Here is a 25,152-nt window from a genome sequence, read left to right as displayed (position 1 = left end):
ATTATAAAGCTTCAGAGGAGTAATATCAGAATTCTGACCAAATATGCCTTTTGTTTTTAGGGATAAACATCCCATGTTTTACCCCCAAACAATAAAAATGTTAGCCTTTTAAATTGTAGCACTCTGTCCTATAGAGTGCTTTAACATTTTATTTCTAGAATTATGTCAGATTAATTTTCATATGTAATTAGATTTAACCAAGAAATCCTTAGTTACTCACAATGAAGAGTGGGAATCATGGCCTGCCCATCTTTTTTGTGAAGATGATACAGGGGATTGAACTCGGGCATTTTACCTCAGTATCTCCATTTATTAATCTATTGGGAGTTGCAAAATGATGATGTTCTAATTCTCTCACTTCGTTGTTGTTGCTAACAAATAATTTTGTAAAGAAATGCATTTCTTTATTTGACATTTGGTTCCTTAGTGATATAGTTTGTTTAGAAAAGTAGATAGCAATATGGCAGTGGCAATGAAAGTTAGCCAAAATACAGAACAGCTTTGTGGTCCAGAATTCTCTCATATTATAGTTTTTATTTAAAAACATCTGATTTTTAGGTCCTTTTCATTTCTGTCACTAAATAAGAAATACTCTTCTCCCCCTATCCCTTCACACCCCCTTTTAAGCTATTAGGGAATTACTACATGTGCAACCAACAGTGAGTGGAAAAGTAAATCCTGCTCAGTATTTCAGCATCTGCTGGAGTCACTAAGTGTTTTGCTCTTGGAAGCATGTTAAGGAACTTCAAATATATGTCATAATTAAATTATATCGATTATTACATATCATAGGTCTGTAGGGTCAAAACCCTAAATACTAAAGCTAAAAAAATGTTTAAGGATATAGAGTATGAAAAGTCAGGTAGTTATTAGGTAAACAGGGCAGTATTGTGAATATCAAGTGAAAGTCATACAGTCAAAACCGATTTCTTTCTTTTGCAGATCATTGGCTCTGACATCCTGCAGCTACATATTAGAATCACATAAGAGTCTTAACTAAAAATGCAGATAGATTTTGATTGGGTAGATCAGGAGCAGGACCTGAGACTGCATTTCTAACAAGCTCCCACATGATCTAGTCTTGCTGTCTCTTCTTGTCTTTGTAATTGCCTTCCCCCATTACTCCTGAAGTAATCTGCCTGGTGTTTAGTTGTGACAGTGTCAGCTCTGTTTCTGTACCCTTTAGCAGTTCTCAAGTTTCAAGTTCATCTTCCTTATCATGCCACACAAAAGTTTTCAAGAGGAGGACCCTACCTGTCTTGAGTCTTATCTCAGTTTGTCAGCTTAATTTCTTTTTCTTTCTTTCTTTCTTTTTTTTTTTTTTTATTTCAGTACTAGGGATGGAACCCAGTGGCATTCTACCTCTGAGCTACATCCCCAACCCCAGTTTTTATTCTTTATTTTGAAACAGGGTCTCACTGAGTCGCAGAGGGCCTCACTAAGTAGCTGAGGCTGGCCGCAAACCAGAATCCTCCTGTCTCGGCCTCCCAGATGCTGGGATTACAAGTGTGCGCCACCAAGCCCGGCTTGTCAGCTTAATTTCCATCAATGCCATACCCCATGACTCAGTCTGAACCCCAGCAAAAGGAAACATTCTCCATATTCTTAGTCTCACTTATTCACATTTCATTCTACTTTACTCCTGGTTGCCATAAGCTGACTCTCACACAGAACTCTATGTACCTCTAAAATCTTAAAGCATTAACTCTATCATTTAAAGTCATGAGAGCCAGAAGGGCTTGGAGTAACATATTCCAAACTCTGAAAGAAAACAACTTCCAGCCAAAAATTTCCTACCCAGCAAAACTTTCTATCAAATTAGATGGGGAAATAAGAAGCTTCCACGACAAACAGAAACTGAAGGAATTTATGTCTGTAAAACCAGCGCTAGAGAAAATACTCAAAGAGATTAACTACAAAGAAGAAATAGGTAACACACACCAGAAAAAGAGAAACAAGAATTTTCATCCAACAGACAACTAAGATTGGTTATCTGTGGAGATTCATTATTTATGTTAGTCTTTTACCTATCTCTAAATTGTATTGTTTGTTTTTATTGTTGCCAATTTTTAGGATTTCTAGTTGGAATATTAATATACCTTCAGATATAGCATTTGGAAATATTTTATCCCATTCTATCAGTAACTTTTAAATCTGTTTACATTGGCTTTGGATATAGAATATTTTTTTTATTTTTTAGGGAGTTTATTTACCCTTTTGTTGCCTGTGCCATTGAAATCATATCCAAGAAATCACTGCCAGTTTCAGTGTTGTGAGGCTTTATGAACCAGATTTTCTTCTAAAAGTTTATAGTCTTAAGATTTATATTTAGGTCTTTTATCTATTTTGAGTTAATATTTGTGTATGTGTTAGGTAAGGGTCCAATTGTATTCTTTTTCATGTAATTATTATTTTTCAACAATATTTAGTTAAAAGATTAGTATTTCCTCCACCAAATGTTCGTGGAAACCTTGTCAAAAATAACTTGACAATATATGGAAGAATTTATCTCCAGGCTTTTATTTAACTCCAATGGTTTATATATCTGCCTTTAGAACAGTACTACACTGTTTCAATTATTGTAGCTTTATATGGTTTGAAATCAGAAAATATACATCTTCTAGCTTTGTTTTTCTTCGAGATTGTTTTGGGTATCTAGAGTCCATATTCCATATCAGGATAGATTTTTTTTTTCTGAAAAATAAATAAATGTATGATAGTTTCACCTAAAAAAAAAGAAAAGAAAAAAATATTCTCTGGTAAGAAAGAAAGCAAAAAGAAATATTGAACTGTTACCTTTAAGTCATCAAAAGCTTGGTATCAGACAAATGAAACTGTTATGTGAGATTATCATTGTTAATATTGGATAAATTGCATAAAACTAGATGTCAACCACTAAGCCAAGCATGGGAAGGAGGGATGGGGAGGGAACGGGGTGGGGAGGTAGGGGCTAACTGGGCAATGTGTGCATGTATGTCTACAAAAGTATTTTCTTTATACCATTATGATGTATGAATACATTGCACCAATAAAAAATAAATTAAAAAAAAACATGCACAGTAGCATTAGCTATCAGAACAATGCCATCACCCAGAGTGGCAGAGCTAGCCTAGTGCACACTTGGAAAGAGTGGAGGTGACAAAGCAGACGCCTCCTTGGTATTGTGAAAGTAGACTCGACCTTTCAGACCGTTTAAAAGTTTCAACACCTAACTAGTGTTCTTAATCTAAAACCCTGTGCTTAAATTTTTATAAACAGGAAATAAAGATCTCTGAGCTGTGGATAAAATGAGTATGTGTCAGTAGCATAGTGGACACTATAAGTGCTGATTAAATTAATGCAGTGGAAGCATCTTTACTAATTTGAGTATAAAACTAGCTTTGTACCTGTAAGATTTTCTGCTAATATTTTTGGTGTTATGTTGAGTAGTTGAATTGGTATTGTAGAAAAATGAACACATTTTTTATGATTTTTTTCTTTTATTTTGAGTATGCATTCTGATTTTGTCTAAGCAAGAGAAATAATCTCAGAAAGAGAGAAATCTATTCAGAAACTTGAAGAACTAAGAAATAGCCCTTTCAAAAAATCTGAAAAATTACTTGTTTTTGAGAGCAGTGACCATCATTTTTTTTTTGTTTTTCTAGTTATTTGAATGGCTGAGTTAAGTGGTAATATACATCAGCAGCCCTCATTGTGATAAGGAATTCAAGTTGTGACCAACCCACAATGCTGCCTCTTAGTTTTAGGATGAGTGTATAACACAGCGTTGTTTGTGCTGAAATTGAGGGTGTTTAGAAGTTTGAGAATGTTTTACAACTACTGCCTTGTTAAGTTTATTCAGAATACTGTTCTATAACCTGAAAAATCTAAAAAATTTCTTGCGTGAAAAATTATGGATAAATACATAAAGGATCCAGTTTATTGCTCTTTATCATCATGACAGTGTTGCTTTACTTCTGCATAAATAAAGATCTATAAGAAAATCATGTTTTGTACCATTTAAAAATTATAGCTCTGAGTCTGTACTAAAAATGAATGATAAAAGAATAGTTTAAGTGAATGATAATATTTTTTGGTGTTAGAAATGTTTTAGATGTTTTTGGTTTTTTGGATTTTTGTAGTTATATCAATATCATTTTACATGGTTTCTACTATAATTACATAATTTTTGAAAAAAAGTTTTTATCCGTATATCTTACAAGGGTCTAAAAAGGGTGGATGTTTTTCTCATAAATATAGAAATTACTATTTTCACAGCTACTGTACTATGAGTGTGGGCTTTCTGCCTTTGGTTATTATCACATTTCTGGTATCTGGCATATGTTAAAGTTTAAATATTTCTCTTTTTTATTTTAAATACACATTTTCTGAAATCACACTGCACAGTACAGTTTGGCAGTATCTTCCTCAGTGTAAGGAAGTCTTCGTGGAAAGTCTTCTTGTTATGAATTCGAAGAGGAAGGTGGAATGTTATTTCTGAAAATCCATCTGCGAGTAGTGACTGTGCAGAATATTCATCTAAAGGAGGTGGTTGTTTTGTTTTAGACATAAAAAAAGAAAATCCAAGTAGAAGTTTTTTTTTTGTTTGTTTGTTTGTTTGTTTGTTTTTTGGTGGTACTGGGGTTCCTGGAAACCCTTCTACCTCCGGGCTATACTCCCAGACCTATTTTTATACTTTTTCAAATTTGGTCTGTTAAGCCAGCGTGGCTGGTTTCAAACCTGTGCGATCCTCCTGTCTCCGCCTCCCAAGCGCGGGGATTACAAGCGTGCGCAACCACGCCTGGCATACCCAGAAATTCATTTTAAAATTTGTGTTAAAGGAATATACTTCAGTTTATCTATTCTCTTAATGAACATTTGAGTAGCTTTTAGTTTGGGGCTATTCTAAATAAAGTCGCTATAAACATTCTTGTCCCAGACTATTTGTGGACATTTCTCCTGGAAATACCTAGGATGGCATGTGTGAATTTGCAGGGTGTGCATTTTTATAAGAAATTGCCAAATGGTCCCTCACACTGTTGATATTATGACTGGTACTCACTATTCATATGACAATTTTAGTTGCTTCCATTTTCTACCAATACTTGATGGTGTTTGGATTTAATTTTAGCTGTTCTTGTGGATGGAAAGTGTATTTCACTGTGGATTTCATTTACATCTCCTTGGTAGCAAATGCTGTTGAGCACCTTTTAGTGTATTTGTCGATCCTGATATCTTTTTTTAGTCAGTGGTGGCTTTTACCCACCATTTTACTCAAATAATCTTGGAATGATTAATGACTGAATATGTACACGAATGACTTGTGTAATTGCCCTTTTTCAGACATTTTAGTTTTCATATGCAAACACTGAAGTGAGATGTATAGGGGATGTTTGCTCAGTCACAGGATTTTTTTTTTTCCTGTAATAGACTTCAGTTTTGAATTACCACGAAGAAATAGAAATATTTGTAACAATTTTAAGCTGGTCTGATTCCCTTTGTTTTTCACTTGTTGTCCAAATGTCTCATTATAGCAAAAGGATTGTGTTCAGAATGATGTGTTGCCTTTTGTTGTCTTGTATGTGGAATAGTTCCTTTTTCTTAGGTTTATGTTTATTCCTTAACACATTTGATTATTACCTGTCATTTGTTTTGTTCCTTCATTTGTTAGTTCAGGTTATGGTTGCTGGCAGGAATATCACGGAACTGATGCTGTGCTACTTTTGTTGCTTTGTATTAGACAAACTTTTAGTTTGTTTCACTAGTCATGTTCACTTTCTGCCTTTCTCAATCTATAATTTTTAGATCTTGGGAACCATTGCATAAAAATGTTTATGTCTGTAGCTAGTCGGTACATTAGCTTGATCAGCAAGTTGCTGTTTTAGGCAGAGAACGCTCTTTCTCTCTGGATCTGTGTATATTGATGAAATCCTTAGCTTCCTTTTCTTTGTATAGGTCCCACCTGCTGCAAATGTTATCAGCTCTACTACAGGTCGTTAGAATGGGTAGAAAAAAACTTTTTTTAAGTTTGCTGCTTTGTTTTTTAAAGCCTTATCTAAGGCCTTAACATAATTCCTGCTATGTGACACCTAAGTACAATATGGCATATATATATATATGAGGAATTTTTATTCTGTACTTCAAACTAAAAATGACTCTTAAACCAATATTTGAGGGGAAATACAACCCTGGGTAATTAAGCTTAGATTGCTGTCTCTAAAATTAATCTTTTACCTTTTCCTGAATTTTGCAAGCTCCTAAGAAATGTAATAAATTCAATTTAAGTAACTAGCTTACGCCAAGATGAGACTTAATGTTTCTTAATGTAGGTTAACAGATTTAAATAAAGGTTTTAAATTGATTTTAATTAATGTTATTTACAACATGACAATTTATTGACAGAATTGAATATAAAACTACCAAAACCTTACGCAAAAGCACTATGAATACAAATGTGCTATACAAGAGTTTTATGTAAAACTCTGTGAAAACATTTCCTTACTCAGTAATATGTAAGCTCAAATGTAATACTAGCAAATATAGAGGTTTACTTTTTTATAGGCCATGCATTTTTTACCTTAAAATAACAATTATATATACTTCTTTAATGTCTACCCATTTAATGTAAAAAATTACATTTATTGGTTGTCCTTATTCTTTGCTGCACATGTAATTCTGGGTCATCCAGATTTAATTTGCAGTTGAAACAAGACCATTCTTGAGCTTATTCTTGATGTTTGTTGAGTAAGAAAAAGGTCACATGTATGAGAATTTGAAAACTGCAGCATAATGTTCATGTTTTTCTATGACTTGCAGGGTATTCTTTTCTTCACAGAAGTCCAGAACTTGTCTGGGAAGATCAGTAAAACTCATCTTGAATGTATAAGACTGCAGTTCTTCTCCCTTTTTTCTCAAGTCAAATGTTCATAGAAGATTCAGAAAGAGGATCCCTTGCCCAGTTATACTACTTGTCTTGAAAGGGGAGGAAAATCTGTTCAGGTTTGTTCTACAGACAAGTCTCTTCATTCTCCAGTCCATGCAGCAGTGGAAACATCCCAGATTTCCTTTTGTGACATAATATTTCCATTTCCCAAAAGCTCATTGTCCTTTTAAATCCAAGACCCCTGAAGTAAGAATAACCACCATTTTCCTCATAACTTTCAGAGACTGAAAATTAAGTCCTATGTAGACTAGTTTCTATAGCCATTCTTCATCTTCTATGCATTGAACAAAATCTAGCCTTATCATTTTCCTAAATGGGACTCCTTTCAGCTTTGAGGAAAACTTTTCCTCAGCCTAACAACTGATTTTTTTGGGATGGCATATACTCTTTAAACATTCTTGCGTGAAATGACCTTTGTTTCATTAAGTTTACTACTTGGTATCTTTCAGAACTTAAAAAATTTTTCCTCACAATGTGTGTGTGTGTGTGTGTGTGTGTGTGTGTGTGTGTGTGTGTGTGTGGTTCTGAGGATGGAACCCAGGGGCATTCTACCTCCAAGATACACCGCCAGCCCTATTGTTTATTTTTCATTTTGAAACAGGGTCTCACTGAGTTGCAAAGGGCCTCACTAAGTAGTAGCTGAGGCTGTCCTTGAACCACCATCCTCCTGTCTCAGCCTCCCAAATGCTGGGATTACAAGTGTGTGCTGCCATGCCTGGCTACCTCACGAATTTTTGATACCAGTCTCTTTACACAGGTGTTGTTTGTGTCAGTATGGGTTCTCTGAGGAATAGGTGTCAAGATTTCCTGTGTGTGTGTGTGTGTGTGTGTGTGTGTGTGTGTGTGTGTGTGTTGTGTGTGTGTGTGTGTGTACTGGAGATTGAATTGAACCCAGGGGTTATTCTACCTCCAAGCTATACCCTCAGCCCTTTCTTATTTTTTCTTTTTTTAAGTTTTGAAACAGAGTCTCACTAAATTGCTAATGGCCTCACTAACTTGCAGAGGTCAGCCTTTAACCTGCTATCCTCCTGCCTCATCTTCTCATGTATTTGAATTGCAGGCGTGCGTCACCACACTTAGCTTGTCATGACAAAATTTAATAATGTACAGGGAATTCCCTGCCTGCACTCCTTCCAGGATTGCCGCTTTGAACAGTTCCCATTCCGATGCTCTCACCATGCTCCTTAGTTAGGAGAAGCCCAGAAGCAGCATGGCTATCTGTGGGTGTTGCCATGGCATTCAAGGTGAGATAGCAGCAGCCTTATTCTTTATAGCAGGTTAGGGTTAAAGAATATTTGAGCTGGGTACCACTTTGGCTACCATGCCCTTCTCATCCTATTCAGACCTCAGCTCTCTTCCTCCATATGGACACCTTTTTTTACCCTGCTCACATTTAGTGTACCCGAACACCCCCATATGGATGTTCTATGGATAATTCCTCATCCTTTTCAGAGCCAGGCTTTGATACCAGTTACTTTCTTCCCTCCCATATACAGAGAGGTTCTCCTCGTGCTGTTTAAACTGACTCCTCAATTTGGCTCCACCCAATGGGCTTTAGGACTAAATTGTTGAAGGAGAGGAGGAGGAAGAGATCCAGATTTCTAACATCTATAAACCAACTGGAATATCGTCCCACTCCCTGAAATTGAGAAGCTAGTATGAGAATCTATGAACAAATTTTAGGCCTCAGGGATGTCAGTATGAGGCTAGAAGTTTGGGTTTAAAAATAAGGAATTTGGGGTCACTGGGGTACCTCTATAGAGCTGATAGGCTCAGTAGAATAGTCTAACTGGAGATGGTGGAAGTGAGAGTCATAAGCTTCTATGTGACAGTTGAATTCCTGGGATTCAGAGAAACTGCAGGGAAGGGAGGAGCCGGCCAAGAAGAGCCACAGCCCCGCTACCTAAGAGCGCACTGAGAGATAGTACGAGGGATGTTCAGGGTCAGGAGCATTGGGAAGAAGAGAGGAGCGAGCGTCCCGCAGAGTAAAAACTGCAAACAGCAGAACAGTCACTGGGACTTAGCAGCCTATTTAAAGTTGAGTTTTAATTGTGAATTATAATTTAAATATTATAAGATATATATTATATATTATAAATAATATAGTAAAATATACTATATTTTACTATATTAAAATATACTATATTAAATTACTATATATATTAAATTTATATATATATTTATATTTATATTTATAAAATATATTATATATTTATTTATATATTTATAAAATATATTATATTTTATTATTATTTTCCAAATAAAAATATTGTATATTTATTTATATATATTTATAAAAATATATTTATATTTATATATATTAAATTTACTATATTAAAATATACTAAGTATATTTTAAGTATATATACTAAGTAGTATAATATATATATTATAAACAATATATTATAAATAATATAGTGTCATGTGGATTGAGAAAGGATCTTTTGCATCTTTTCCAGTATTGATATGTTTGGTTGGGTAGGCAAGTGGATTTAAATTATTTTGTTTCCATATATAGAACTCTGAATTACTTGCTCTTTATATGGTGACATTCCCCGATAATGTCCATTTTATGATGCTTTTGTTAGTCTGTGTCACGGTACCATTGAAGATATCCTCACTTTTGCATTTCCGTTTTTCCCTTTAACCCATTAAACCTCAAGGGTTCAATTATGTCAGTATTTCAACAAAATTGATATAGGCACATTTAAATATTAGGTTAGAACACATAATCTGGAGTCTCTATATCCTTTCTATATTTTTTCATACATATCTGTGCAGTGTGTGTGTGTGTGTGTGTGTGTGTGTATTTTTTCAAACATTCTAGTCATTCACCTGTACTTTTCTCAAAAGAATAGACCACTAAAAACATAATTACTTTGAGGTTCCTGTAAGTGGTACATTTGTCATTTAAGTTTTTATAGGTGTTCCGCAACTGGAGTAAAATAGATAAAGCTGCATATTTGATTAGTTAGCTGTGCTATAAGAGATAGGGAACCAGTTATTCCAAATAATAATTATATTTGAAGTATTATTGTGTGTGTGTGTGTGTGTGTGTGTGTGTGTGTGTGTGTGTGTGTTACTGGGGATTGAACCCAGGGGCTCTCTGCCTCTGAGCTATACTCCAGCCCTGTTTGAAACAGGATTTCACTAAGTTGCTGAGGTGAGGCTGGCCATGAACCTGTATTCTGTCTCATCCTCCCAAGTACTGAGTTGAAATGCATACATCACCATGCCCAGCAGTAAAGAATAAAAAATTGGGCAGGGGTTGTAGCTTGGAGGTCGAATGCCTCTGGGTTCCATCCCCAGACCCGTAAAAAAAAAAAAAAAAAAAAAAAAGATATTAGGATTTATACCCTAAGTAGTTCATAAATATTACAAATAATTTGTTCAATGCAGAATGCCATTTTTCTTGTAAGTGCTGGGGATTGATGTTAAAAAGTCACTTTACCACTAAGAGAGATCCCTAGCTCCCAGAATCCAGCTCTTTAGAATTTAAAATATGTTAAAGTAATTGATACTGTATTTGTGGCATGGCTTGAAGTTCTTTGTGAAGAATGCATGCTTAGTGAATGACTGGCTAAACAAAGATCGAATAATTATTCACTCAGTAAACAAATGTTTTGAGTGCCAACTAAGCCAGACATTTTTGTGGGTATTAAAGATAACAGCAACAAAAGTGAAAGTCTCATTTCTGATAGAACTTAAATTTTAGTGGGGGAAGGCAGATAATACGTAAATAAATGGTGGCTTGATAGAAGCCTATTAAAATACAGGTACTGTTTCAGTGCTCTTACATAATCAGAGCTGTAAAAAAGAGTAAAATAAGCCGGGCGTGGTGGCGCACGCTTGTAATCCCCGCGCTTGGGAGGCGGAGACAGGAGGATCGCGCAGGTTCGAAGCCAGCCGTGCTGGCATAAGAGACCCTGTTTCAAAAATATAAAATAGGTCTGGGAGTGTAGCCCGGAGGAAGGAGGGCTTCCAGGAACCCCAGTACCACCAAAAAAAAAAAAAAAAAAAGTAAAATAGGACAAGAGGAAAAGGGAATGTGGCATGGGAGGAGGATGCATTATTTTAAAAGAGGTGTCTAGGGAATATATCATTGATTAGGGGACTTTTAAGCAGGGTCCTAAGGAAGTAATAGAAAGAAGGCTGGAGATGCACTGGGGAGAGTATTCAGACAGAGGACTAAGTTACTGCATACTTTGCTTTTTAAGAAAGAACAAGGACAGCCGTGCCTGGTGGCGCAGGCTTGTAATCCCTGTGCTTGGGAGGCAGAGACAGGAGGATCCCGTGGGTTCAAAGCCAGCCAGGCTGGCTTGGGAGACCCTGTTTCCAAATAAAAATATGGAAAGTAGGTCTGGGAGTGTAGCCTGGAGGTAGAAGGGTTTCCAGGAACCCCAGTACCACAAAAAAAAAAAAAAAAAAAAAAAAAAGAACAAGGACAGAGGGTAGAGTGAAGCAGGAGAATAGTAAGATAGGAGCTCATAGTGGCGGGACCTGTAGATTATATAGGCGCCAACAGTCAGTCACAAAAGACATTGGCTTTTACTGGGAGTGAGATGGTGGTTTTGAGCAATGTAGTGATAAGACATGACCTACTTCATCATTTACTCCAGGTTACTTACAGCTTGACCATAGTAATTACAAATAAATTACTAATTTGGAGTATGGAAAGTTCATAAAATGAAGTGGGGTGGGAGTTGGGGGTATATGACCAGAAATAGTACTAGTGGTCAGGGAGTCTCTTAGGACTTGGTGGAAATCCCACATTGATTGTGTTACAGAGCTCCAGGCTTTGAGTTGTTCTTCTTGATAATCACTATGGTTTGGCTATTTTCTTATGCCTTTGTAGCTAAAATCTGCTGCTACATGAACTTTTGAAAACATTGGTGTTGAAGATTGACTTGGGTGATTTGGTAATTGTTTCAGTCACTCCTTGTTCTGTTAGTGTAAGCAGTATTCCTCGGTGTCTGTTAAAAGCGCAAACTTCGTCTGTGCCTTGGCATCTTCTTTGAGGCTCAAAACTCCATTCCAACTGAAGACAGATTCTCGGCTCGATCCGTCTGACATGTACTGCTCCCATAGTTACTCCTTTAAGCATTCTAAAAATGAGTATCACAGGTGGGGTTGGGGGAAGATCTTCTGAATAGCAAGATTTGTGAGAAACTAGTTAAAAACTTAATAAGAAACTAGTTTAAAATACACACATGCACATATGCTAAAATTAAACCTAAGGTGCCATTAAGTCAGTAAGGAATAGTGGCTAAAAGTTGCCCTGTGTTTACTAGGACTTCTGGAGAGTCATGGAGTAACTCTTGTTTCTATGAATAGCCTTATTTTTAAATTTTGTTGAAGGATGAAATGATTAGAGCACTTCTCTGTTATCCTGGGATAGAGCTGTCTATGGGCATCTTGCTAAGGTCAGATCTTCTCTTGGACTTTACAATACAAAAGACAACTTTTCTCTCCATCCGTGTTTTTTTTTTCTTTCTTTCTTTCTTTCTTTCTTTCTTTCTTTCTTTCTCTCTCTCTCTCTCTCTCTCTCTCTTTCTTTCTTTCTTTCTTTCTTTCTTTCTTTCTTTCTCTTCAGTAACACTCTGCATTATGCAAAGTCCAGCTTTATTTTATTTGGGCTATCTGAACTTTTAATTTATTTTTAAAATTCGGTGATAAATATAGATATTGGAGCATTTATTTTCTTGTTGTTTATTCGTTGTTAGAATACCAGAAACATAGGTGAGTGTGTTGGCGGGCGCTTGTAATCCCAGTACTTGGGAGGCTGAGACAGGAGGTTCTTGGGTTCGAGACCAGCTTCAGCTACTAGTAAGGTCCTGTTTCAAATGAAAAAAAAAAAAAATAGGGTTGGGGATGTAGCTCAGAGGTAGAATGCTCCTGGGTTCAATCCCTAGTACTGCAAAATGAAAAATAATAAAATAAGCAGGCGTGGTAGCGCACGCTTGCAATCCCAGCATCTGGGAGCCTGAGACAGGAGGATTGTGGTTTGTGGAACAGCCTCAGCTACTACTTAGTGAGGCCCTTTGCAACTCAATGAGACTCTGTTTCAAAATAAAGAATAAAAAATAGGGCTGGGGGTGTAGCGCGGAGTTAGAATGCTCCTGGGTTCCATCTCAAGTACCGCAAAATTAATTAATTAATTAATTAAAGTAAAAATAAATAAAAAATAGCAGAACCATTACAGTGGGTAGTGGTTGTGTCTTCTTCATTAATATTCTTGTATTACAAGCAGTGCTTCATCTAGAGAATTTAGATAAAATAGGTACAGATTCTTTATTTACAAATTTGTCTACTCAGTAAAATTTATTTATAACCCTCAAATCAATTCTTGTACTTTCACAGTCATTTGTGGACGTGTACATGGCAAAAATTTGAGCCACCTGACTTTGATATTTCCAGTTGAGGTCAATAAGGTGACACTGCATACTTGTTTCATTTCTGCTCTCATCATATAAACAAATGTTCTTTTCATGGTCTGTAGTGAAATATTTTTTCCATTTTTCTCCTTTTTGTTGGTGATTGTGCTGTTTAAAATGACCCTCAAGCGTAATGCTGAGTTGCTGACTAATGTTTCTAAGCAAAAGAATGCTGTGATATATCCCTTATGAAGAAAATAATGTGTGTTAGGCAGCTTCATTTAAGGCACAAATTACACTGGCATTGACCATGAATTCAGTGTTCACAAGTCAGTAATGTATATTTCAAAAGTGTCTTTAATCAAAAACATAAAAATGGTTATGTATTCATCAGTTGATGAAAACATAACCAGAGCTTTGTAAGACCTATAGTTTCTTTAGGAGCTAGTAGTGCAGTATTTGCTGATTTAACTATTGCAACAACTTCATACAACAAAATGCTGTGAATAATAAGAATTAACTATTTAATAAAGCATGGTGACTTACAGAGACTTTATGCATCAGAAATGTTTTGTAATTTCCTCTCTCTGAAACTATTGTTTCTGGCATATTTAAGTATGCAGTGTTGTCATATAAATTCTAATTTTATTGTAGGTTCTGGTCAAAAAAATGTTAAGTTATATTGATTGACATGTAAAGAAGCATTTCTTAAGTTTAAAAAACCTTGGGAGGTGGTGCTGATGATCGAGTAGCAAACCATTTCTAAGCATTTCCTCTAAGATATATATACCTGAAGTGTATTGAGTGCTCAGTGAATACTTGTTTTAGAGTAATAATCTCTAAGCACTGTAGTGATTCTGGTTTCAGAAAAGAAGGCAAGATCAGTCTTAGAGATTAATATGCTTTGGAGAGTTTTATGATACCTAGTTATTGTAGACTGACTCAGTGGGACGGCAAGTTCTTGTTGCTTGAAGCTAGTTGAAGCTAATTGTCTTAAGAACTTTACGTGATCTCTTCAAGCCCCATTGCTTGCCTGTGAAGTAAGGAACATTTTCAATTTAAGAAGTCTATGATTTTCTTTTTATGAGTATTATTTCTGACTGTATCTTTTCATTCTCATCACGTCCAATTGCCAAGCAAACAGTGCAACTTAATATCAAAATATTATTAGCTGTCTGAACTCAAGTTCAGTCTCATTAGCTATTGATGAAAGCAAAAGTTATGTATTGATGTAGCTTGACATTCTATACTTCTTCTGTTAAGAAGAGATAAAAGAACATCCTTAAATTCTACACTGAATTTTTGGACATAGAATTGTTGATTTTTTTTATGATACAGCAGTGTTCTATCACAAAAAAAGTTCCCTCTTTAAAAAGATCAGAATTAGAGGTTTAAAAGCAAAAATGTGCATTTTAAAAATAAAACTTCACGCCGGGCGTGGTGGCGCACACTTGTAATCCCCGCGCTTGGGAGGCAGAGACAGGAGGATCGCGCAGGTTCGAAGCCAGCTGCGCATGCTGGCTTAGGAGACCCTGTTTCCAAATAAAAATGTAAAAGTAGGTCTGGGAGTGTAGCCCGGAGGTGGCTATTCAGGAACCCCAGTACCACCAAACCCCCCCCCCCCCACACACACACAAAATAAAACTTCACTTACATGTTTTGGGTTTATGTTGTGGGTACTTTTTTTTGTGGTATGGGTGATGGAACCCAAGGGCATTCTACCCCCGAGGTATACCCTCAGCCCTATTTTTTATCTTTATTTTGAAACAGGGTCTTACTGAGTGACTAGCTGAGGCTGTCTGAGAACTACGATCCTCCTGTCTCAGCCTCTCAAATGCTGGAAATACAAATGTGTGCCATACACTCAGCGGCAACTAATTTTTTCAAGGAGTATAATTTGCTGGCATTATTTTAGGTGATCTTGAACATGTCCATGTAGATACCAACAAAGGATGAAATGTAGGGATAGGCATAATGAAAAGATGCTCTGTCACATTTCACAGTCTGTGTTAACAACCATAAAATAAATATGTTTGATGTTTGAACTATGGGGTGAGAAATAAATTTAAAGCATTTATTATAGTACTGTGTAAAGTGCTGTTTACTTTGAAATATTGTCATCTAGTCTTTATGCAGTTCCAAACTCATGCTGTGCTCACATAATTACCCATGCTCTCCTCTTAGCCATAACATAAATGCCCATGGATTTTACACAGTTTTTATGAATATCATGTTTAAGAATTACACCACATATACTATCTCATGAATTTTTTTATCTTGAACATCTGTATTTTTATCTCAGTTTTTTGCTTTGTGGGTAGAGCTGCAATGAGAATCTTATATATAAGTTGTTTTGTTTTGTTTTCCATTCTGTTTTAGAATAACTTCATTAGGATAGATTGCCAGAATTGGAGTTACTGGGTCAGAGGATATGGACTTAAGAACTCCCCCCCCCCCTTTTTTTAGTAAAATTTTTAAATTTGTTGTTCAGTTGATTCAGATTCATTGTGAGAAATGAAAAACAGTGATTACATTTGCTACCTGTCAGAACACTGGGTCTGAAAGTAAGAGTATGTGATCAGAGAAGTTTGGGATAATGCGCAGGATAAGAAGTTTTTCAGCTTACTTTATTTCTGCATTTCCTCAGCTTACCAGCACTGAGTAGTTTTTAGTTTTTTTTTAAATTGTTGTTGCTCTGTGTGTGTGTGTGTGTGTGTGTGTGTGTGTGTGTGTGTGTTTGTTGTGTGTGTGTATACTTAATACAGGATACAATTTTGTACTGTTGATCTATAATTTTAAATTGTTTAATTGGTTGTATTTTATTGGTCAAAACAATTTATAAAGCTTTAAGCTAAGAGTTATTTAAAAGAAGGCTAATAAAGTAAGGCCGTTTTTGATTTTGGGGAAAGTAATAACTTTTACAATATGAACTTTCTATATTGAATACTAAAGAACATCCTTAATGCCTTAATGACATCAAATACTTTCTGCAGTCTTTAGTAATATTTATAGACATATAATGGGAAAGTAGAAGATAACGTAGACCATATAAATGTTTTATTTTTCCTCTCCCATTTTTTTCCGGCAGAATGTGAAAACCTTTGCATCTTCTGATAGTCTAGCCAAGGTTCACGAAGTAGCAAGCTGGCTTTTGGAAATGAATCAGGAACTGCTCTCTGTGGGCAGCAAAAGACGACGAACTGGAGGCTCTCTGCGAGGTAACCCTTCCTCAAGCCAGGTAGATGAGGAACAGATGAATCGAGTGGTAGAGGAGCAGCAGCAACTAAGGCAACAAGAGGAGGAGCACACTGCGAGGAACGGCGAAGTTGTTGGAGCCGAACCTAGGCCTGGAGACCAAAGTGATTCCCAGCATGGACAAGTGGAAGAAAACAACAATCGATTTATTTCAGTAGATGAGGACTCCTCAGGAAACCAAGAAGAACAGGAGGAAGATGAAGAACACACTGGTGACCAGGATGAGGAGGAGGAAGAAGAGGAGGAAATGGACCAGGAGAGTGATGACTTTGATCAGTCTGCTGACAGTAGCGGAGAGGACGAACATGCACACGGCAACAGGGCCACGAACCCCAGTAGTACCGTGGACCTGCCCGTCCACCAGCTCTCCCCATTCTACACCAAGACCACGAAAGTGAGTAGTCAGTCACTTACCCCGAGACACCTCACCTCTGCATTTCAGTAAAGCAGTGCATTTCCTCCTGTCTTCGTATTATCACAAATTAAGGTTCACATGTATCATAGTAGAATGAACTGATTTTATTTCACAGAAGGCATTAGAAAGTGTTACAAATAAAAATACCAACGAGACAATCTTACTATAAATTGGGGGAAAGGGATTCATCTTGTTCTTATGAAAAGCCATTAAAGTTAAATTTTCTTCTAAACTTTGCTTCCAGGGCTAGAATTAGCAGATTGTGTGGGGTATAGAAAGTAGAGGTAAAACATGGTTTATGTAAATCAAGTAATGAAGAATCTTTTTAATTTTTAAGATGGTGGCATGGGCTTTGCATTTATAAGTGTTATGCCAAGTTAGTGGAAGTAGCCTCAAGTTAGCTGCTGGTGATCTCCTCCTTCCTCTTCCGCCCCTTCCTTTTTCTCCCTCTTCCTTTCCTTCTTCCTCTTCTTCTTTGTGCTGAGATTGAATCCAGGGGTGTTCTACCTCCAAGTTATATCCCCAGCACTATTTTTTATTTGAAAAGAGTCTCACTAGGTTGTCAAGGGCCTTGCTAAATTCCTCAGGCTGACTTCCAGTCTGCCGTCCTCCTGCTTCAGCTTCCCAAGTACTGTGTGGTTATCATTTCAAAATTAGATAAAAATCATAAATACCTATGCAGAATAGACTTAGGAGTTAAAACTGTAGTTTAGATTGGAACATTTCACCTTGAATAATAGATTACTCATTTTCAAAACAAAAAATAAATAGTAGTTCATCCTCTTATTCCTGTGTGCTTATTTTACAGTGAACCATTAATATAGACCATAAACAATATATAGACACAGATTTAATACTTAGGGATCATCATTTTCTGTAATCTAACTTGACCTGGAGCAAGTGCGGACTCTGACATCCTTGGATTAAAACTTGAATTGCTAAATTATTTTTGCTTCAGGTTACAAAATGTAAATTTTTTCTTAAACATGTTGTCCCAAATGTTCATGTCCTATCCAGAAGTTAGATTTTCTTTAGCAGATGTAAAATGGTATTGAGCAGTTTCATCCACTGCCCATCCCTGTTTTAAAATGTTTTGACAGTGTCTTTGAATCTCAGTCAGATAGATCTACAACTAAGAACTGTAGCCCTTGTTTTCTTATTAAGGCAAGACCTTAATGAGTATCCTTCTGTCATTCCTTCAAAGTTACTGTATAAAAAGAGGGAGTTATATCTTTCCTTTTTCTGAGTGTTAAGAGGAAAGTTTAATCAAAACTAAGCCTTTCTGCACGATGCAAAGCTGGTGCAGATTTCTCCTACACAACCTGCACGCTAGTTCAACATAACATCTTTTTCCCAAAAGGAGAAGTCATTATAAGACTCTGTGGGGAAACTGATATTAACCAGGTTTAACAGGTACCTTGTCTTTCCTTTGCCTTTAGGATGAAGTCAGTCATAAACAGAACTTTTAGGTGTATCTTCCACAGCGTGATATAGTTACCTATTTTAAAACGACCCCCCCCCCTTTCTTCTCTAGTGATTCTGAGGGATGAGTAACAATTATTGTGCTGTGCCTATAAAACAACAGAAGATGGATGAGTGTATGTGTTTTTCTGTGTGTGTATGTATGTATATGTATTTATACACTTTTGATACATTGTTTAGTATGAAGTAATTTGTCTTCATAAATATGACATGAAGATTATAAAGTTATTTAATTGCCAAGGCAGCAATACCCTCCTACAAAGTAGGAGTTCATTCTGAAATTAGCTGAAATGTTTTCCTTTTTGTCAGTTTTTGAAACTCCTCCTCTGGATAATTTCCATAATACTTTTTTTCCCAACACTTTTAAAAGTCATCTCTTACTGCATTGCTTTGGAAGAAAATGTCAGCCACCTATATATCTAAGTTTTTAATATGGTAAATAGGGCTGAATAAACAGCACTAGCTCAGGTACTTTATTTTGGAAGATCTTCATATTATTGATAATTATAAACACGAGACAATTCTATAGGCATTATCCTAGGCCACAATTTCATCAAAGTCTTCTTTTTGTATGTGTGTGTGGTACTAGGAATTGAGCCTACTGGCATTCTACCTCTGAACCACACCCCCAGCCCTAGTTTATTTTATATTTGGAAATGGGATCTTGCTAAGTTGCTGAGGTTGGCCTCTAACACAAGATTCTCCTGTCTCATCCGCCCAAGTACTGGGATTATACATATGTGCCACCACTCCTGACTCCATTCATTCACATTTGCTTAAACTTTTATTTTTGAAAAGATTAGAGGCAAAAAGATCAGCTTAAAATTTTTTTTTTTTTTTTTGGTGGTACTGGGGTTCCTGGAAACCCTTCTACCTCCGGGCTACACTCCCAGACCTATTTTTATACTTTTTTATTTGGAAACAGGGTCTCTTAAGCCAGCTTGGCTGGCTTTGAACCTGTGCGATCCTCCTGTCTTCGCCTCCCAAGCACGGGGATTACAAGCGTGCACCACCATGCCCGGCCAAAAAGGTCACTTTTAAAAGACCCATTTAAAAGGGTTAATATGGGGTTAGTTTTGGTCAACATACTTTTCAATTTTTTTTTTTTTTAGCAGTCTTCTTAAAAACCTCTCATGAGAGCTAGACTTATTTATATATCATTCCTGAATGTATTCATTTGTATATGATATTAGGAAGAAAAAAAACCTTTCAGGTTCTTCCTTGCACTAGTTTATCTTTGGAAAGCATACTGAAAGCTATCAGAACTCTAAGGACAATTATTCTTGCCCTAGTTACTAAAGGTTTGTTCATATGGGAACCTATGACAAATAATAAATGATAAAAATTCCAGATTATCCTAACGTTAAAAGTCACAGATAATAGTAGGAATTGTTGTTTATTAAGTGGGGTGTGGTGGCGCATGCTTGTAATCCCAGCATTCGGGAGGCTGAAACTGGAGGATCGCAGTTCTCAGACAGCCTCAGCTACTTAGGCCCTTTTCAACTCAGTGAGACTTCGTTTCAAAATAAAAGACTAAAAAATAGGGCTGGGGGTGTAGCTCGGAAATAGAATGCCCCTGAGTTCCATCCCTAGTAACACACACACACACACACACACACACACACACACACACACACACAGAATTATTATTTATTATAATAAAATTTTAAGACAGGTAAGCAAACTGAGGTTATAGTGAGAACAAGTGATTTATCCTAAATCACACTGTAAGTGACAAGAGCTTAATCTTGATCGGCCCAGTTTGAAACACTTTTTCTTTCCATGTATTATGCTGCCCTCTATGGTAGAATTTGGCAAACAGTTCTGAATAAGATTTTCAACAGAACTGTGGCTGTGGTTCTAGACTCTTAAGTGTTGGCTTTTTAATACCATGATGCCACATTCAAAATAATCTAAGATACCTTTTAGAAAGTTGAAAGCACTCAGTTAACTACTTTTCTTTGTGGTATTTACAAAGACTTATTGAAGATTTGAGGTTTGGAGATTAAAGTTGTAACAGAAAGAAGTGACAGTGTGAAAAAGAAATTTGGGCCTATAACATTCTTTAGAGGCCATCACTTGTACCTCAGAACCAGAGATTGGTCATGTGCCGGCTCTTTCTCTAAATTCCTAGCTTTCCCTTAAAGCCTAGAATCGCCTTGTTTCTAAAGATACGAATAGATAGCGCTTCAGTTTTAACCCTATCAAGTCTTATTATTATTTTTTAAATATTATGGCTTCCTGAGAAATGCTCAGCTCATATTAAAGAATCTTTAATATGTATTTTTGAAAAGTATCAACTTATTTTCTTTTTTATTGTTTTATTTTTACCCACTCATTTTCTACTCGCATGAAAAGCAAGTGAGATTACTGTTAGGCTAGGTCTTCTGTCCTGATTTTTTCATGAAAAGAAGCATGACTGGCAACTATTTTCTGGTGCTTCTGTATTTATCTTAGCACCTTTCATGTGTGACTTCATTCCTTATCTAAAAAATTTTCTTCTGCATCCTGATTGGTATATTCCTCTTGATAACTAAACAGTTTTGTTTTCCTGCTTTTCCTCAAATAAATAAATATTTATTAAAAATGTGTGTGTGTGTGTGTGTGTGTGTGTGTGTGTGTGTGTGTGTAGCTCAGAGGTAGAATGCCTCTGGGTTCCATCCCCAGTACTGCAAAAACAAAACTGTGTGTGTGTGTGTGTGTGTGTGTGTGTGTGTGTGTACACACATACATACATATATACTACATATATAGTGTGATGAATCTAAGGGCTAGAGACACTTTTTGGTCTTTAGGTTCTAAATAATAGAAGAATCAGGCATATGGATCATTAGCCAATCAAAGGGACAAAATAACGATTTTACTTTGGGTTACTGTCTTCCAGCTACCTCTAAGAACCAAAACTTTTATGAAACTTTGTAGGATAATGTAGTAGCTAACATCTGAAATCTAACTGGCCTTTAAGTTTCACTCTGTTGTAGTGTTCCAGTCCTCCTCAGAAAACTCTCTGCCCTAGTTTACTTGGAAGACAAAGACCTAGCTCAGATCCTGTTAGGTATAGACAAATCCAGAAGGTAAAAAGTGCTATTTAAAGCAGTCATCTTGAATAGCATCTACTAGTAGGCATGGTTCCATGAATAGCCATGTCTTCTGCCTTTGCAAAGGGGAGAAAACTGGAAACTCTGACTGAGTCTAGTGTAACTCAGTGTCTTTTTTGTTGTTGTTGTTGTTGTTGCTGGGTTTTTTTTTTTTTTTTTTTGGTGGTACTGGGGTTCCTGGAAACCCTTCTACCTCCGGGCTACACTCCCAGACCTATTTTATATACATATTTGGAAACAGGGTCTCTTAAGCCAGGGAGGCTGGCTTCGAACCAGCACAGTCCTCCTGTCTCCACCTCCCAAGTGCAGGGATTACAAGCGTGCGCCACCACGCCCGGCATAGTGTAACTCAGTTTTAAACATGTGGCAAAGGTGGTGGGAATGAAGGAGGGGGCTCAGTGAACTAGATGAGTTTCCCCTAACAGCAGAATGATGTAACTCTTCAGAAGCTTGAATTCTGGTTGTGCCATTTATTATAGGCCATAACTATACAACATTGAACCTGTTTCCTTTTCTGTATAATGCCTACTCCTCAGGGGTTTATAAAGATTAAGTAAAATAAAATATGTAAAACAAGTAGCACTGTGCCTGGGAAACTCAAGTAGCTTATAAATATAGCACTGTGACCTCCTCCTGTTTATCTGCCTTCTGTCCCTCACTCCTAACTCCACAAAGTACTCTTTATTTTGCATAGCAGACATCAACTTTTTTTATGATCCTTAAATTAATTCATCATATCACTCTCAAGTGGAAAGAGATATAAACAGAAAATAGGTAAATACTTTAAAAAGGGTATGCAGGAAGATTCAGAAGATACTATAATAAACTGGGCTCATCCTTATTAAGAATAAAAAATAGAACATAAATTTCTAAGAAGATGCTGCTCACAGATCTTCCCAGTTGATAGCTGTCTACATTTCCTTCATTAGAGTTTAAGTCAGTTTTCCTAGACTTTTCTGATCTTCAGTTAAAACTTCTGCATATTAAGCTTCCCATATCTTACATCTGGGTGCTAACATGAATTTAGTTTATGATAAAATTCTAGTTGATTCCTATTAGTACAGTTTTGAAATACTTCTATAACATTGGTTGGATTAATTTTTGAAGAGTAAATTTTTAGTTCTCCATAGATTGGTAACTTTAAATATCTGGTAGCCCATTTTCCATTAATAAAGCCAAATTCATATGTGGATATTTTAAGTCTTGTAGACTATTACCATAGTTTCTCTACCTAATTTTATTTATATACCTCTTATGGGTGGACATCCACCGTACCCCACCAGCTAATCAAATCCTTCAAAAGCAAGCCCAAATCCCTCTTTACATTGGCACATGATAATCACTAAGAATTTGTAGTTTCCATTAGGTTTCACTTCTGGTATTGTGTAGGCTGTGGGTTCGGATAAATGTGTAATGACATGTATCTACCATTGTAGTAGTATACAGAATAATTTCCCTGTGCTATAAACAAAGTTCTGTTTTGCCTATTCACTCCTTCATCCCCCATCTTCTGAGATTTTCATTTTATTTAGGCTGTCTTCTTTTTCTAGAATGTCTTATAGTTGGCATCATACAGTATATGACAGTGTATCATCAGTATATATAGCCCTTTCAGATTGGCTTCTTTCATGAAGTAATTTGCATTTACACTTCTTTTGTATCTTTTCATGGCTTGTTTGTGTATTTCCTTTTGGTTTTGAATAATATTCCATTGTCTGGATGTACCCCAGTTTATCCATTCACATACCAAAGGACATTTGGTGGCTTCCAAATTGGGGCAATTATAAAGAAAATTACTGTGAATGTCCATGCATAAGCTTTTGTGGGAATATAAATTTTAAACTCCTTTAGGTAAATGACAGGTAGTGCAGTTGCTTGCTGGTTTATATAACAGTGTATTTACTTTTGTAAAGAAACTGCCAAACTACTTCCAATAGCTGTATCGTTTTATGTTCCCTTGTTGCTTCATATTTGGGGTTGTCAGTGTTGGCTGTTTTGATAAGTCTATACTGTCTCATTTTTGTTTTAATTTGCAGTTCCCCAGTGGCTTCTGATGGTGAACGTCTTTTCATGTGCTTGTTTATCAGCTGTGTCTCTTTGGTGAGGTGTCTGTTAAGGGCTGTTTCCCCCACCTTTTTTTTTTTCCCCCAGTACTGGAGATGGAACCTAGGGGCATTCTACCTCAGAGCTACACCCCTAGCATCAGGTTGTTTTCTTATTGTTGAATTTTAAGAATTCTTTTTGTGAGCCGGGCATGGAGGTGCACACTTGTGATCCCAGCATTTGGGAGGTGGATACCAAGACCAGGGGATCGTGGTTCATGGGCAGCCTCAGCTACTTAGTGACCTTTCGTAACTCAGTGAGACCCTGTTTCAAAATATAGAATAAAAAATAGGGCTGGGGGTGTAGCTCAGAGGTACAATGCCCCTGGGTTCCATCCCCAGTACTGCATAAAAAAAAAAAAAAATCTTATTAGATGTGTCTTTTGCAAGCATCTCCTTTCAGTCTGTGGCTTGTCTTCTCATTCTCTTGACAGTGTTTTTCAGACGATATAGGTTTTTACTGATATTTACCTTATTACTGTTAGTTTTTCATGAATGATGCCATTGCTTTATATCTAAAGTGTTAGTACCATACCCATGGTCATCTAGTTTTTGCCTGTGTTCTCTTCTGGTAGTTTTATAGCTTTTTACTTTATATTTTATGTACCTTTTAATTTATATTTAGGTTTGTGATCTGTTTTGAGTTAATTTCATAAAGGGTCTAAGGTCTATGTCTAGAGTCCTTTTTTTCTTTCTTTTTTTGCATGTGGATTTCCATTTAGAGTTAGTTTTCATAAAAGACGTAAGGTCTGTGCCTAGTTTTTTGTTTTGTTTGTTTTTGGCATGTTCTATTACAATGGTGTAGGAAACTACTTTTCCTCTACCGTATTGTCTTTGCTCTTTTGTAAAGGATCAGTGGACTCTATTTACGTTGGTCTATTTCTGGACTCTTGATTCTGTCCCATTGGTCTGTTTTTTCCTAATGACACACTGTCTTGATAGTAAGTCTTGAAGTTGGATGATGCCAGTCTTACCATTTTGTTCTATTGTATTGACTAATCTAGATCTTTTGCCTTTTTATATAAACTTTAGAAACAATTTGTCAATATCTACAAAATAACTGCTGGGATTTTTGGTCAAATTGTGCTTAACCTATTGGCCAAGTTGGGGAAAAAAATGACATCTTGCCAATACTAATATATCTCTATTTACTTATTTTTTGATAGCCTTCATCAGTACATATAGATATTGAACATAATTTGTTTATACTTGAATATTTTATTTTGGGAGATACTTATGTAAATGGTATTGTACTTCTTATTTCACATTATATATAGGAATATAGGAAAGCAATTTATTTTTGCGTATTATTCTTGTCTCTCTATAATTGCTTATTAGTTTTTGACTGTTCGCTCTGGTTTTTTACATAAGAGAATTATGTCCACCATGAACAAAGACAGTATTATTTCCTGTTTTTCAATTCTACAGACCTTTTTTCCTTTTTATATCTTACTAGATTAGCTGAGACTTCTGATAAGATGTTGAAATAAAGGGGACATCTTTG

General features: G+C 36.2%; 1 protein-coding gene across 1 annotated transcript in view; it reads left to right on the top strand.

Annotated features, from left to right (window-relative positions):
• The window catches only part of FBXW7 (F-box and WD repeat domain containing 7), a gene marked incomplete at both ends in the record, with an annotated part of 113,180 nt that overhangs the window by 8,123 nt on the left and 79,905 nt on the right, over positions 1-25,152 (top strand). Inside the window, one exon of the mRNA XM_080697438.1 lies at positions 16,385-16,945. Within this exon, the coding sequence (XP_080553564.1) occupies positions 16,385-16,945 (561 nt within the window). The remainder of the gene's footprint in view (positions 1-16,384; positions 16,946-25,152) is intronic.

Source organism: Muscardinus avellanarius, assembly GCF_963383645.1.
Source record: "Muscardinus avellanarius genome assembly, chromosome: 6".
Classification (NCBI taxonomy): Eukaryota; Metazoa; Chordata; class Mammalia; order Rodentia; family Gliridae; genus Muscardinus; species Muscardinus avellanarius.
This window is presented reverse-complemented; position numbering and strand designations above follow the sequence as displayed.